The following is a 16,663-nucleotide window of genomic DNA, read 5'->3' on the forward strand; positions in this document are numbered from 1 at the left end:
CAGAGGTTTTGAAAGTATAAAAACTGCTTTAATATTATGGACTATATTAGGGGAAATAAATAAATAAAATTTAAACTTAAATTACCTTCCAAGTCAGGAATTTCCCATCCTCATTCGATGCTTCTCGTGTTCTACACCAGTGCAATGTACATGAATTGGCAGAAAGTGAAATATAGAGGAATTTCTAATTCTAGGTTTGCTGTTACAAAATATACTACCTATAATCATTTTTATGAGTCCTGGGGATTTCCAAGGGTCTGGGGGATCCAATTAGAGAAAGTACTGTCGGGAGCAATTGTTTTCCTTGGAACAAACAGAGAGTTTGGCAAAAAGTTGGGAGAAGGATTTGTTGGGTGCAAGGAAGCTTTTCAGTCCTCCCACAGACAGAAGTATTTTTGCCAGACCGTTGTAATAAGTACTTTGAAAAAGAAACAACACAGCAAAAGCTTTTTATTTAAAATTTCCTCCTTGCTACACTCTTTTTAATAAGTTAAATAGCTATAATTATTCCAATTGAAATATAATTGCATATATGACATCAAAAGTGATCCATGTCTTTGCATGTGTTTTTCTTCTTTTATTACACTGAATGTCAATAAGAATGGCTTCAGGTTTACATTCCAACTTCAATATCTTTAATTTTTAAAACAAAATATAATTATATTTGGTATATACACAAATAAAATGGATCCAAGAAATTTGTGGAAATTTGTGAAGTATTACATGAATTCTATACCCTCTAGATGATTAGTTTGTATGTGTACAGCGGTTTTAATGTTTGCATGAGGTCTGAAAACAAGAAATCGCGTACAATACACTGATAGGCAATTTTAATCAGCCTGCTATTCACCATGATTTTACAGGTTTACAAAAATAAATCAGATTAACCATATCCTGATGTTTTGCGGTAAAACTAAATCCCTCCAAATTTTTCCCACTCCTTTCAAATGTCATAAAGAATAAACTAAAAACCTCTTATAGGCAAAAGCATAATAACTTCAAAAAGCTCTTCAACATTTCAGATTCACATAAAAATTGTCTATTGAGATTTATGTAGTCAAATATTTTTGTGGGTGGCTCTAAAGGGATTTCAAAAATAGTCTCAAAAATTCTAGGTGACTTTATCAAAGATTGTCATTAAATAGGTGTTCCTTTCATGCTATGAAGTGCACCACAAGGGTATATGTACAATGTATCCACTCATCCAGGGGTTCAATTCATAGACTCCTTACCGTTATATGCTTGTCATTTATGTCACACGTATACAGTTCTCTTGTAAATTCCATTACTGTGTGGGTACTATTTTCCATGGCATATTCTAGGTGGTAATCTTGCTGAACATCTTTTTTCAATTCTCTCTTTGCATCTGTAAAATAATCCTATGGGGAAAATGGAAGAGAAAAACCAAGATATCCTAAATTCAGAATGAAAAAAAATTAGAGTATGAATTTATATAGCATCTTTAAAAGGTGGTTCAGGATTTCCTTATTACACAGTTCTGTATCTACAGTCCTTTTGAAAATCTGGGAATTTCCCAGGGGATGGAGCCTCTCCAGTGAGGAATTTCCAACCATTTAAAAAAAATGGTCGCTTCCTTTCAGAAGACATTAGAGATGGAATAAGCAAGCCTTCATGATCACCGATATTTTTTTCTTCCATGTACAAAAGAAAGGGGAACTTTAACAAGGTGAAATGTCTTGCCCCAAGTTACCAGCTAGAGCCAGTCCCCAGGCTAAAACAATCTTTCCTCTCCAGCGCCCTATGGGGGACTACCCTTCACCACCACTCTAAACAAGGTGACCCATCTGGAGGTCATAAACTGTATCATTACGGTTTAAGTCCATGTTTATGAAAACTAAATACAATGGAAAGCATGAACTATACCTAGATGGAAGTACAAGATATTGAATAACTAAGGTAGTTTCATTTATGAATAAGTCATCATTTTGTGCCAAACTCATTCACTGCGCTTCCACACGTGAGCAGTGGGCTAAGGAGAGAGCATGCTCTTTGACCCCCAGCTCTATCCTTAGAGAATTGTGAAGAAGTATTGAAGTCAGAATCTGTGAGGTTAACTTTTAACTTTAGTAAAATGGGGGTAATATATGCTCTTAGAGATCTGAAAAAATCAATAGATAAAATATCATACTAGGAATAAATGTCTACCATGGTTAGAGCTCATGTGATGCCAGTTTATTTTCCTTTTTCTTTTTTTTTTTTTGGTATTGCAGTGTAACTTTTCCCCCCCGAAGACTTACCTATGTTTTTACTTGCTTTGTTAGAAGTTATAAAACTCATGTGGTTGATTTCCCTCATGTATAGAAAAAGAAATCCATCTGCATTATTCTTTTTTATTGTGTAATATTTTGTTTTGAAAAATTAGAGTTGATTCAGAATATACATGCTGAAACATATTTATAATTACTTTTACTATAATTAAAGTTTCACTTAGAGAAATGACTGCTATTCTTGGCAGGGAAAATGTAATATACAAGCAGAAAAAATATCTACAAGTCAGATTCAAATCCGAGACATCTGGCAATTTTAATCCTATTACCCTTTTTAAGGTATTTATCAAGTTGTGGAAATTTGACATCCAGAATACAAGATTCAGATATTCTTCAATATGCCCCAAACACATATTATAGGCAATACACAGAACCTAACTAACCTTTTCTTTTTTTTACCTCGCTATCAATTGACTGACTTACTGTCTGTATTATTCGTGAGTCCTTCCTGTTCTAAGCATCTTGTATGCATTCATTCATTAATTTTCACATCAATTCTATGAGAGAAAATGATTTCACCGTTTCACAGATGGAGACACTGATGCACAAAGAGGGTGAGCACCTTGTGCAGAAAGGCCAAACTGGTAAGGACACAGCTAGTGATGCCAGCCCCAGCAGTCTGATCCCAACATCTCTATCCTTCTCTGCTATCCTTCCTTCTACACAGGAAATGCACATAAACGCCACCTTTTACATGAAATGCAACATTTTCTATTGCTAACATTGGAATTTGTCAATACAAATTATTCTGAGAACCAAGTTATCATTGGAAAGAATTAAAATGAAATATTCCTTTGACATATTCATTTCCTGATTTATAACAAATAGATTTTTTCCATCTGTAAATGAAATAATCATGCCAAAGGACAAAGAAATTTAAATCAACTCACTGTGGCTTTATACTGTACTCACATTTCATTGCATGATTCAAGCAACCAACATTTTTGCCCAAAAAGGGAACACAATACAATTATAGTAAATCTAAAGTGTAGAATAATTACCTACTACAGTAAATAGGTCTCATAAAATGTCCAGTCAGCATGCCAATTTTCCGTGAACTCTCTTTCCACTCAACAAACCAATTCCTTGCATCTTCCCGCCCCTTTCCTGGCTTTTCATAGGGCCTGGATAGCAGAAGCCAGTAGAAACTTCACTAAGTTCTTATTGCCAGTCTCCCCTTGATTTCATCTGCCCTGGCCAAACTGCTGAATGCTTAACATTTAGAAACGATGGCTACCAATTATTTCAAATTTGAGGCTCCTGGAAAAACAGGATTGCCCAAAAAAGGCTGATTTCCTACAACTTTGTAAGGGGAGAAACGATTGAATTGTATGACAACAAAATTTGCCATTTGAAGTGTCCTAATCACCACTGTTATTCCATGATAATATTTCCACATGTCCCAAACATTGAAGGCCTATTGAAGAAACGAATCTTCAGATTTGACCCTAGAATCGCTTCACTTTCCAAATAGTATTACTTTCTTGAGTATAAGCTGACCCAAGTATCAGCTGAGCCACCTAATTTTACCATAAAACGGCATAAAAAATATGCTGGAAAAACTCGGCTGATACATGAGTATATACGGTATGTTTATTTCATATTTATTTTAGCAAAATCCCCCCTAATGCTAGGAAATTCAGGTATTAACTCTTGCTTGCTTCCCAGCTGATTTCCCAGAAGAAATATCCATGGGGGGCGGGGAGGGGGTCTTTTTAAAAATAGTTTTATTGGCATATACTTCACATATCATATAATTAACTATTCAATCATATTAAGAAGAGTTGTGCAATCACCACCACCATTTTGGAACATTTTCTTCTTGTTTTCCCTGTTAGCTCCCCATTCCTCCTCACACCTCCCCTGCCATGTCCCTCGGTAATTATTAAGCCAGTTACTATCTCTATAGGTCTACTTTTCCTGGATTGCATATACAGGAAGTCATACAAATCACAAACAGGAAGTAAATAAAACAATGACTAGGCAAAAGAGAAAAACCTCAGGTGAAAGTAAAATAGTAATTATGAAAAATAAATAACTTTAAAATGGGTCAAAATGAAGATTGAACCATAAGGTGCAACATCTTAACCTAACATTGACTTTCCAAGGCTCTCTGGCACCACCCTCATCTAAGGATCTCATCGCCCTCAATGTAGGATCTCAGATTTCACTTTCCGGAGAAAATTTCAGTTATGATAACATGAGAGCACACATCTAGCCTTCTTCCTAACACCCCACCCCAGTACCTACACACACACACACACAGACACACACACAATCCATCCATCTTATAATCGTGACAAATATTCAAGCATTTCTAAACAAAAGTAGGAAAAGAAAAAAATAACCAAAAAACAGCTATGACAAATAGAAAATGAATGAAAGGGGCAAGTGGGAGGAAATAAAAGTATCACAATAAATCCTACAGGCATTCGGAGGTTAATATTTTACCCACTTTCCTACCAAGAATTAAGGGGGGCCCTGCATGGCACCTGGGAGTCCTGGCGGCGTTGTGGGCGATGCATCGGGCTGTTGCTTCTCGAGACAAAGATAAGGTTGTACGCTCCCACAAAGATCTTTTGTTTGTTCATTTTCTTTTTTTTCCCCCAACTGTTTTATTGGCATATAATTCACATATCATATAATTCAGTAGTTTGATCACATCAAGAAGAGTTATACAGTCTAAGGCCATACCCTGAATGCGCCTGATCTCAAGAGGTAAGCAGGGTTGGGCCTGGTTAGTACTTGGATGGGACAATTACACAATCATCATCAAAACCCAGTTTAGATCCCATAGAGATTTAAAGTCTCAGAAACCCAAAGGGGCAGTTCCTTTTTTTCCTGTGGGATCATTCAAAGTTGGAATTGATTAGATAGTAGTCAATGTCATTCTTCTTTCCTTCCTCTCATTCATTCTTTCTTTCTGTAGTTGTGGGGAGCATGTGCTTTGTATTAGACTAACTGATGTGTTGATCCCATCCAGGTGACCTACTGAAGAAAGGAGCCATGAGCTGCTTCTGTAAGTATCACAACCCCCAAGTCCTCCGCAGGAGTTCTCCTTTGTAACACGTGGAGTTTTACAGCAGGCATCAAAACCACGGCAATGGGTTTTGCTTTATATTGCCATAAAATCGGATCCTTTACATGAGAAATCGATGGAGGTCTTGACAGATACACAACAGCAAAATTCCCTCAGGAAAAATCATCTAAATAATCTTATAATCTATGTATAGGTGAACACCTTCCTACAAAGAAAAATCTAGATCAAGATACTCCCACTTATGGCTTCACCAAATATTTAAGAGTTAGTTCCAATACCCTGCAAATTTTTCCAGACCATAGAATAAAGGAAAGTACTTCTCAACTTTTCTTATGCCAGCATTACCTTGGTATCAAAACCAGACAAAGATATTTTTTTAATTACATGAGGAAATACTGAAGTTGCCAAGGATTTCATTTTCTTTGGATCTGAAGTCACAGCCTATGTGAGCAGCAGTGAAACAAGCAAATCTTGCACCGAACTTCTGATAATTCTGTTACGAAAGACGTTTACAAAGTGTTAAAAAAACAAAAAAAGTGAAGCTGTCACTTTGAGGTCTATGGCTGTGCCTAACCTCAGTCATGGTATTTTCAATCACTTCACTGGGATGTGAAAGGTAAACAATGAGGAATGCTGGAAAATAATTGGTGATTTGAATTATGGTGTTGGGGTAAAAAAATGAATATCCCATGAACTGCTCAAAGAACAAATACATCTCTCTTTGTAAAAGTTCAGCCGGAGTGTTCCTTGGAAGCAAGATATCAGGACTTCCTATCACGTACTTTGGACAGGAAATAGGAAGGACCGGCTCCTAGGGAAGGACATTATGCTTAGTAAAGTGGAAGGACAGGGGGAAAAGCAGCCCTTCAACGAGACAGACTGATGCCGGGCTGCAGCAATGGGCTCTGACAGCATCCATGTGAGGTTGGCAATGGATCAGTCACCCGTTTCATTCTGTCGTACACAGGGCCCCGATGAATTCGAACTGCTTCTGTATCACCTAATAACAACACAACATCCCTCTTGAACTTAGACTTAGATTTTTAATACGTATAATTTTATAGATAATATCAAATTTAAACATTATTATATGTGTGCACATACAAAAACATAAACAAAGTTTTTGTTAAATGCCATCGAATCAGTTCCAATTCATAGGGAGCCTATGTACAACCAAACAAAACAGGCCAGGCCTGCACCCTGCTCACCCTGGTCCTATGCCTGAGCTCATTGTTGCAGCCTTTGGGTTAATTCATCTCTTCGCGCACCTTACTTCTTTTTTAACTACCCTTCTTTTTCACCAAGTATGCTCTCTTTTTCTAGGATCTAGTCTCTCCTGAAAATATGTCCAAAGTACATGAGGTAAATCTCACTACACTGGCTTCGAAGGAGCATTTTGGCTGTACTTCTTCCAAGAAAAGATCTGTTTGCTCGTTTGGTACTCTATGGTATTTCAATATTCTTCACCAGGACTGTAATTCAGTGTCCAACTTTCACATGCATGAGGCGATTGAAAATACCAAGGCTTGGGTCAGGTGCACCTTAGTCCTCAAAATGATGTCTTTGCTCTTCAACACTTTAAAAAGTTCTTGTACAGCAGATTTGCCCAAGGCAATGCATTGTTTTGTTTCTTGAATTCTGTTTCCATCAGCGTTGTTTGTGGATTCAAGCAAGATAAAAATTCTTGATATGGAAAATGTTGGTGGCCTCCTTTGTGTAAAATACACAACAAAACTTAACGCTTTAAATAAAATCCCTGAATGCACACCTTCCTGACATAAGCAAATGTGGTGAAGAAAGCTGATGGTGCCCGGCTATCAAAAGATATAACGTCTGGGGTCTTATAGGTTTGAACATAAACAGCCAGCCATCTAGCTCAGAAGCAACAAAGCCCACATGGAAGAAGCACACCAGCCTGTGTGACCACGAGCTGTCGAAGGGATCAGGTATCAGGCATACAAGAAAAAGTCATATCATTGTAATTGTGGGTGAGTGCAGAGTGGAGACTCAAAGCCCATCGATAGGCAACTGGACACCCCCTTACTGAAAGGTTGTGGGGAGGAAATGAGCCAGTCAGGGTGCAGGGTAGCAACGATGAAACATATAACTTTCCTCTAATTCTTAAATGCTTCTTCCCCCCAACCCCACTATCATGATCCCAATTCTACCTTATGAAGCTGGCTAGACCAGAGGATGTACATTGGTACAGCTAGCAAGAGGAAACACAGGGAATCCAGGACAGATGACTCCTTCAGGACCAGTGGTGAGAGTGGCGATGTCTGGAGGGTGGAGGGAATGTGAGGTAGAAAGGGGGAGCCAATTACAAGGATCTACATATAGCCTCCTCCCTGGGGGATGGACAGCAGAGAAGAGGGTGGGGGGAGACGTCGGACAGTGTAACATATGACAAAATAATAATAATTCGTGAATTATGAAAGGTTCATGGGGGGGGAGGGGGGGGGAAAATGAGCAGCCGATATTAAGGGCTCAAGTAGAAGGCAAATGTTTTGAGAATGATGATGGCAACATATGTACATATGTGCTTGACACAATGGATGGATGTATGGATTGTGATAAGAATTGTATGAGCCCCCAATAAAATGATTTTTAATGAAAAAAATCTTTGATAATGTTAATCGTTTCTCTGTTTATCATGATCTTACTTCAATATGGATTATAAGGCAGTTGAAAGAAAACAAAACTGAAGCTCACAACTGAAGCACTAGGTAGCATCGTGATATTAACAAATAGTGCCCAACCATATTTATTTTTAAAGGATGATATATCATGACCAAGTGGAGTTTATTCCAAGGGTAGGGTTGGTTGGTTCAATCAAGATGGTTCATCATCTCAAAGTATTAGAAAAACATATATGCTCATTCCAATTGATACAAAAAATAACATTAAACACTTTAGGAATTCACAGCAAAATATCTCAGTAAACTCGGAATAAAAAAGTGCTTCTTAAATATTATAAACGTTTATAAAAAGTGTGCAGCTCACTTGATGCTTATGATGCAAGGCAGAGTTCTTCCACTCTAAGCCTGAGAACAAATCTTGGGAACAAGGACAGAATGCCTACACTCCTTGCTTTCAGAAAGCCCTCCTATTGAATGTCCAATTCTGACAGTTTGTTTCTAATATTCCCTGGCTCTTTTTTCCCTCAAATCCCTAACTGTGGGTTTTGATGTCCTTGTCATTAAACTCGTCTGTCTTCCTATTTCATCCTTTGGGAATCTCATCGTTTAGATGATCCCTCTTCTTGAGGATGAGGTCTCCAAAAGCCAAGTGGAACTCTTGCCATTGTTACAAAAATGTATTCACCTCTTGCCTAGTTTTCCTAATTTTCTTTAATAATGTTACCATTTTCCAACTATCAAATTTAAAATTGAAGAAAAGGAAAGAAAATTTAATAATACTACCATTCTTCCAACTTTCAAATTTAAAATTCTTCCAGTGATCAAATTTTTTTTTAACATTTTATTAGGGGCTCATACAACTGTTATCCCAATCCATACACACATCAATTGTGTAAAGCGTATTTGTACATCATTTCTCAAAACATTTTCTCTCCATTTAAACCCCCGACATTAGGTCCTCATTTTTCCCCTCCCTCCCCGCTCCCCCCTCCCACATGAGCCCTTGATAGTTTATAAATTGGTATTTTGTCATATCTTGCCCTGTCCAGCGTCTCCCTTCATCCACTTTTCGGTTGTCTGTCCCCCAGGGAGGAGGTCACACACAGTTCCATGTAATCGGTTCCCTCTTTCCTACCCATTCTCCCTTTACCCTCCCTGTTTTGCCACTCTCACCACTGGTCCTATAGGGCTCATCCGTCCTGGATTCCCTGTATTTTCAGTTCCTATCTGTACCAGTGTACCTCCTCTGGTCTAGCCAGTCTTGCAAGATAGAATTCGAGTCATGGTAGTGGGAGCGGGGAGGAAACCTTTAGGAACTAGAGGAAGGTTGTATTTCTCATCATTGTTACATCCCAGTGATCAAATTTAAAATTCAACTTTCCATGCTGGGAAGGATGCAAGAAAAGAGGGTGGGAGGAGGTGAGGGAGAAATGGGGACAGGGGAAGAAGCTAGCTAGTCAAAGAAGGCTCAACAACGAAACCCTAAATTATATTCAATTGGTTTCCTTTGGGTTTAAGAATAGACATTGTCCAAGTGAAAGCTATGCTAACAGTATTTCTGCAGGGTCACCGTGGTGGACAGATTTCAGTGGAATTGTGCATGTATGCATTAAATTTATTGTAAAATGAAACACATTATTGTACTCAAAAGTAGGCTCCCATGAAGAATCATTAAAAATGAACCCTGATGATGAGAATTGAGGAAAACTCAAAAATCATGATTCTGTAAATATTTCATGAGAATTTAAGAAAATGATACATGTTTATAAGATGCTATATAAGCATAAATGCTTATATTCAGAAGTCACTGTTTGCATTAATTTAGTTCTGTAAAAGTGAAAATGTGAAAAAATATGATACATAAATGGTTTTATGTGAATCGCGATCATAGTCTAACTCAAATATCTATTTTAAGGACTGCTTTAATATGATGTGTGGCCAAGGTATTACCTTTTATTTTACTGAAAATTGTTATATTAGTCATATATTTAACTTCATACATTTTTAGAAAACTATTACCTCTTCCCTTGAACATCCGAGTTGATGATGGTTTTTGTTGCTGTTGTTAGATGCCATGAAGTCAGTTCCGACTCACAACCCTACCTGATCCTGCACCACAATCACAATTGTTCTTGTTCGAGCCCATTGCTGCAGTTCACGTGTCAAACTATCATGTTGGACTCCTTTCTCTTTTTTGCCGCCCCTTTACTTTACCAAACAATAGGTGCTTCTTCTAGTACTAGTGCAAAATAAGTGAGATGAAGTCTCACCATCCTTGTCTATAAGGAACATGGTAGCTGTGTTTCTCCCAAGACAAATTTGTGTGTTTGTTTGGCAGCCCATGGTACTTTAAATATTCTTCTCCAGCACCAAAATTCAAACACATCAATTCTTCAGTCTTCATGATTTGCTGTCCAATTTTGACATGCATCGGAGGCCATTGAAAATACCATGGATTGGGTCAGGTGCACTTGAGCCCCCTAACTTAGCTTGCTTTTCAACACTTTACAGAGAATGTGTGCAGCAGATTTACTCAATGCAACGCATCCTTTGACCTCTTCAATGTTGGCTCTTTGAGCTTTGATTGTGGATCCAAGCAAGGCAAAATTCTTGACAACTTCAACCTTTTCTCCATTCATCACAATGTTATTGATCTGTGGTCCAGTTGTTAGTATTTGGGTTTTCTATACAATAAGTTGTAATCTATACTGAAGGCTGCAAGCCTTGATCTTCATCAACAAGTGCTTCCAGTCCTCCTCACTTTCAGCAAGCAAGATTGTGTCATCAATAGAAAAGCTTACTATACACATGGACTTCTCCAGATGGAATACAGGAATGAAATTTACTACATCCATAGGAAGAAATGATGGGGAAGCTCAAACTAGGCCAGGGGCTGTCTTTGGAACAGACCATCAATTGTGCATATGTAAGTTTAGGTTAAATCTGAAGAAAATTGAAACAAGTCCACAGGACTGCAGATTGAAAGCTGTTAATAAGCCTTCCTCGGAGCCTATGCCACCTTCTTCTTCATATAAGCCAGTGTCTCTGGTGATTTGCTCAGCATATGGATTGAATAAGTACAGTGAGAGAATACAACTCGACGAACACCTATCCTGACTTTAAACCCTGCGGTATTCCTTGTTCTGTTCACACAACTGCCTCTTGATCCACATACAAATTCCAAAGGAACACAAATGAAATGTTCTGTATTTCCCATTCTTCTCAAAGTTAACCACAGTTTGTTATGATAGTCAAATGCCTTGGTATAATGAATAAAACACAATACCTTCCTGGTATTCTCTGCTTTCGATCAAGATTTAGGTAACATCAGTAATGACATCCCTTGTTCCATGTTCTTTCCAAAATCTGGCCTGAATCTCTCTCTGGCAGCTCCCTGTCTATGTACTCTTGCAACCATGAATGATCTTTAGCAAAGTTATACTTGTATGTGTTATCAATGATATTGTTCTCGAATGTGAGCATTCTGTTGGGTCTTTAGACTGGTGGATCTCTTCCAGTCAATTGGCCAAGTAGCTGCCTTCAAAATTTTCTGGCATAGATGAGTGAGTGCTTCCAGTGCCTCATCATCTTGTTGAAACATTTCCATCAATATTCCATCAATACCTGCAGCTTTGTTTCTAGCTAATGCTTTTAACGCAGCTTGCTCACATGGTACTCACAGTTCTACTCTGTCTTATACGATCTCCATGAGTTGGCATCCACTCAAGGGCAGTGTGGAGTGTTTTGCTGTGGTTTTGGGGGGATTGTTTTTTCCATGAGTGGTGACCTTGATGTCATCCCATAGCTTATCACATTAGGTCTTATGTCATCAGTATTAAATTTTGAGGTACTATCAAAATCCAGGTGGCAAAAACTCAATGTTATATTTTGGCTCCTGTGGACTTGTTTCAATTTTCTTCAGATTTAACCTAAACTTACATATGCACAATTGATGGTCTGTTCCAAAGACAGTCCCTGGCCTAGTTTGAGCTTCTCCATCATTTCTTCTTATGGATGTAGTCAATTTCATTCCTGTGTATTCCATCTGGAGAAGTCCATGTGTATAGTAAGCTTTTCTACTGATGAAAAAGGTAGTTGCTATGAACAAGTCATTGGTCTTGCAAAATTCTATCATGGGATCTCCAGCTTCCTCTCTATCACCGAGTCCGTATTTTAAAACTACTATTCCTTTCTCTTTGTTTCCAACTTTTGCGTTCCAATGGCCAATAATTATCAATGCATCTTGATTGCATGTTTGATCAAATTCAGATTCTAGACATTGGTAGAACTCAATTTCTGCATTTGTCGATTTAGTTATTGGTCCATAAATTTGAATAATAATTGTATTGATTGGATTTCCTTGAATCGAGAGAGATAGCCTATCACAGGCAGTAAGAGAGATTTTGAAATGTCCTTTTTGACAATGAATACAATGCCATTCCTCTTCATTGTGTCATTCACAGTATAATAAGCTACATGATTTTCTAATTAAAAGTGGCCGATTTCACTCCCTTTCAGCTTACGAGTACCTAGGATATTGATCTTTATGTGTTCCATTTTGTTTTGGGAAACTACCGATTTTCCAAGATTCATACTTCCTACATTTCAAATTCATCGTGTAGAGATTTTTGCATCTGTTTCTTCTCATTTTGAGTCATGTAGGTTCTCGAGGGTTTACTCCATGCCCATCATTAGAGGTGACTCTACTTTTAGAAGGCAGTTCTTCCTCAGTCTTATTTTGAGTGACTTCTGATCTGAAGGCTCACCTTCTGGCACTTTCCCTGACAATGTTCTGCTTCTATTTATTTTGTTTTCAGTATCTGACAGTGTTTTGGCTGCTATCCATAAGATTTTCTGTGGAAAATTCCTCTGAAGTGGACAGCTTCTTTCTTCTTCATAGTTGTTCTTATTCCAGAATCTCTCTGCTGAAACCTGTTCACTTTGGGTGACCATCCTGGTATTTAAAATACCAGTGACATAGCTTCCAGCATTATACACACAAACCACTACAGTCTGACGAACTGTCAGGCATGGGGAGGGAGTTGATCATGAAACTCCAGTAATAAAGCTAATCTCCAGTTGAGTCATAAAAATATCAATCCAGAAACATTTCCTCAGAGGATATATTTTTATTTGGAATAGTTTGGCTTTGAAAAAATTATGAAATATATAATAGAGGTTTTGAAATGCTATGTGGCAAACAGCACAATAAGTCAGCATTATCAGAAGTTGGCAGAAAGTTGACAGTTGTCATTTAGTATAAGCATTTGAGTCTTGACTACCACTCTCAAGCTAAAGTAACATTCCACAAAAGCTAGCTTTCATAATCTACAAGGGGCTATGGCATCTTACTAAAAAAAAACCCATAATTACCAAGATGTTGATTTAATTCTCACTCATTGGCAATATTCTCCTTGCCACCATGAAGAATCTGCTACACAAAGAGCTATGACTGATTCTGTGTTAAACAAAATGAAGTGAACATTCTTTGGGGTGTAATAAAATATGTGCGTAGATCTTGGATCAGCCTAGGAGTTCAGAATGCAAGCACAGCTGCAGAGGGACCCCCGGAGAATATTGTCACCTGTCATCATGCCTTCCACAGGTGCGTGTAGTTTTTCTTCTGTTTCCAAATCTAAGAAGTCTTCTTATTTCAAACATGCTTGTTTGTTATTCCGATTATTATAATACTTGTCCAGAGGGTTTAATAATCTTGATATTGTAATAATCCCTGCATTTGTGTTACAGAGAAGCTTAGATCCTAAAACTATACAGTTACAAAGCAAAGCTATACAAACAGTTTTCAAATTTCAATAAAAGCTCCCACTCCTTCCCCTCTCTCCCTTCCTGTCTTTCCTTTCTTCTTTCTTCCTGCCCTTCTTTCCTCTTTTACTGTTCTCTCTCCCTGCTTTTCTTCTTTCAAAAAAGAAAACATTTCAGTGAATTATGACTTTCCCCCAAACTCTGGTGTAGGGCTGAGGATAATTTTACAGAGCAATGCACAAGGTTTCTACTGCAGTGCAGCTTATCAGTTAGTTACAGAAGGGACCATTAAAAAATTACTAATAAAAATTTGATGTGAAAAATTTAATAGCATAAAATATAATCTAAAATGTATACAACAGAACTTAGCTGAGAATAATGCAGGTTCTACAGGGGAAGCAAGAAGCCTCTTTAAGCTAGTGATTTAAAGTCATTACTGAGACAGGGATAGTTAAGGCAGGGAATAAGCTACAATTAGGAACATTTCACAAGAAGACGTGGAGAAAATAGATCCCAGAAAAACAGAACAACTATTGAAAGGACTCGAATAAGTAAAGGTGTATGTAGTTGACACCGCAAATGAAAGTCAAATCCACTACTACAGACAGAGAAGACTCATGACCACCCTCCAGGACAGACTAGAATGGATCCATAAACGATCTAGCCTCCGTGGGTGCATACTGCCACAGATTTCTCTGCAGGATCATTCGTGGGTTCACATCATTAACTTCTTGTTAGCAGTGGAGCACGTAAGTTAAGCTAAGCACTTAACTTGGTGACCAGGTCCTAATATAAGAGTCAGTTTGGCTACATTTCAAGAGGGGGAAATTAGCTCAACAGATCAGATGAGGTCCCAGATACTGAAGTGTCTTCTCCAAAAAACAAGTTGGACATTGAATACAGAAGACAAAAAAAATAAATAAATTCATTTGGTGTTGGTGAGAATGATGAACGTACCATGGACTAGCAAAAGAACAAATAGATCTATCTTGACAAAAGTACAGCCAGAATGCTCCTCAGAAGCAAAGACAGCAGGTCTTTATCTCCTGTACTGTGGACATGTTGTCAGGAGAGACCGGTCCCTGGAGAAGGAGACCATGCGTGGTAAGGTGAGGGGCAGAGGAAAGAGGAAGGCCCTTGATGAGATGGACTGACAGTGGCTGCAACAATGGGCTCAAACAAGAACAAGTGTGAAGGCAGAACACAATCCCGCGGTGTTCTATTCTGTTTGACGTCGGGTAGCTACCAGTCACAAACAACTAACGGAAAAAGAACATCCAACCCCCTCCCCAAAAAACCTCATTGCCTTTGAGTCAACTCTGACTCATAGCAACCCTATAGGTCCGAGTAGAACTGCCTCTGTGGGTTTCGAGGCTGTCAATCTACATGGAAGCAGAAAGCCTCCTCTTTCTTCCAAAGAGTAGCTCGAGGGTTCCAACTGCTGACCTTATGGTTAGCAGCCCAACATGTCAACTACTACACCACCAAGACTTCTAGAAATGCCTATTGTTGCTAGATGCCATCGAGTCAGTTCTGACTTCAGATTGACCTTTTGTGAACCAGAAGGAGACACTGCCCGGTCCTGTGCCATCCTCACGACTGCTTTAAAACTCAAGTCCATTGCTGCAGCCATGTGTTCATTCATCTTGTCAAGGGCTGTCCTCTTGTTCGCTGCCCCTCTACTTTCTGAAGTATGATGTCCTTATTCAGGGACTGGTCTCGCCTGAGAACATGTCCAAAGTACAGGAGACAAAGGTTTGCCATTTTTACCTCTGAGGAGCATTCTGGTCGTACTTCTTTCAAGAGAGAGCTGTTGGTTCTTTCAGCAGTCCATAATACTTTCAATATTCTTTAACAACCTCAGAGTTCAAATGCACCGATACTTCTTCCGTCTTCCTTATTCAATGTCCAACTTTCATGTAGGTTGTGTTCCAGGCCCACCTGAGTCCGAGTAATAACATTCATATAGGTCTGGTTAAAAATGCACTACCATTGAATTGATTACAACTCAGAGTGAATCCAGGTAGGGTTTCCAAAGTTGTAATCATTATAGGAGCAAATAGCCTCATCTTTCTTCAGAGGAGTGACTGGTGTGTTTAAACTACCGGCCTTGTCCTTAACAATACAATGATTACCCAACAGCACCACCAGGACTCCTTATGGGTCAGTGTAGGGAATTTGAATTGAACATGTATTTGAATTGAATGACTTTATATGAATTGAATATATAAGTTATCTGTATTTTAAACAGTGAGAAATATTCTGGAGCTAAAAGTAGTATTTAGGAAACACTTGAGTGTCTCTTGCTGTGGTGTGAGCTTACATGGTGGTAATAAACTCGAGAGGTGGACAGGTTTTAGATTTAATTTGTAGGAAGAGTCAACAGATCCTAAAGATGTGTTTTCTGTATGGCCTGAAGAAAACAAAAGAAGCAAGGCTGACTCTACGTTTTTGAATCAAGTTACCAGATGGTGCCATTTACTGAAAGGGAGAAGGCTGGGAAGAAAGAAGGTTGGGAATGAATCAGGTGAATTCTGAGAGGCCTAGCTCGACATCTGAGTGGGAAGTCAGGAGGCAGACAACTGTAGACTGTTCTTAGATACATCAAAATAATGCACCAATTAGGGCTTTGCAAAAGCTCATCGGCATTACACTCAGCTTTGCTCTTAAAGATATCTGAATTCTTGCTCTTTTTAAATACACAAGTCATATATTTTTTAAAGGTGTTTTCTTTATGTGTTTCCAGATTTCAAAGCAACATATATTCATTCTAATTCAAATATACCAAAATATATAACAGGAAAAGAAAAACATAAATCATCTCATAATTTCAGTCATATTCAAATGTAGCCCTAAGCACAGAGACCAGGAGGACTTCTTATGGCTGCCTTAAAACAATGTCAATAGTTTTATAGTTAATAATATCTTCCAAC

At 38.3% G+C, this 16,663-nt stretch overlaps 1 protein-coding gene across 1 annotated transcript in view; it reads right to left on the reverse strand.

Annotated features, from left to right (window-relative positions):
• The window catches only part of MOXD1 (monooxygenase DBH like 1), a 136,881-nt gene that overhangs the window by 97,161 nt on the left and 23,057 nt on the right, over positions 1–16,663 (reverse strand). Inside the window, exon 2 of the mRNA XM_004710941.4 lies at positions 1,233–1,379. Within this exon, the coding sequence (XP_004710998.1) occupies positions 1,233–1,379 (147 nt within the window). The remainder of the gene's footprint in view (positions 1–1,232; positions 1,380–16,663) is intronic.

Source organism: Echinops telfairi, unplaced genomic scaffold, assembly GCF_000313985.2.
Source record: "Echinops telfairi isolate 266 unplaced genomic scaffold, ASM31398v2 ScPeMD7_3533;HRSCAF=4204_0, whole genome shotgun sequence".
Lineage (NCBI taxonomy): Eukaryota > Metazoa > Chordata > Mammalia > Afrosoricida > Tenrecidae > Echinops > Echinops telfairi.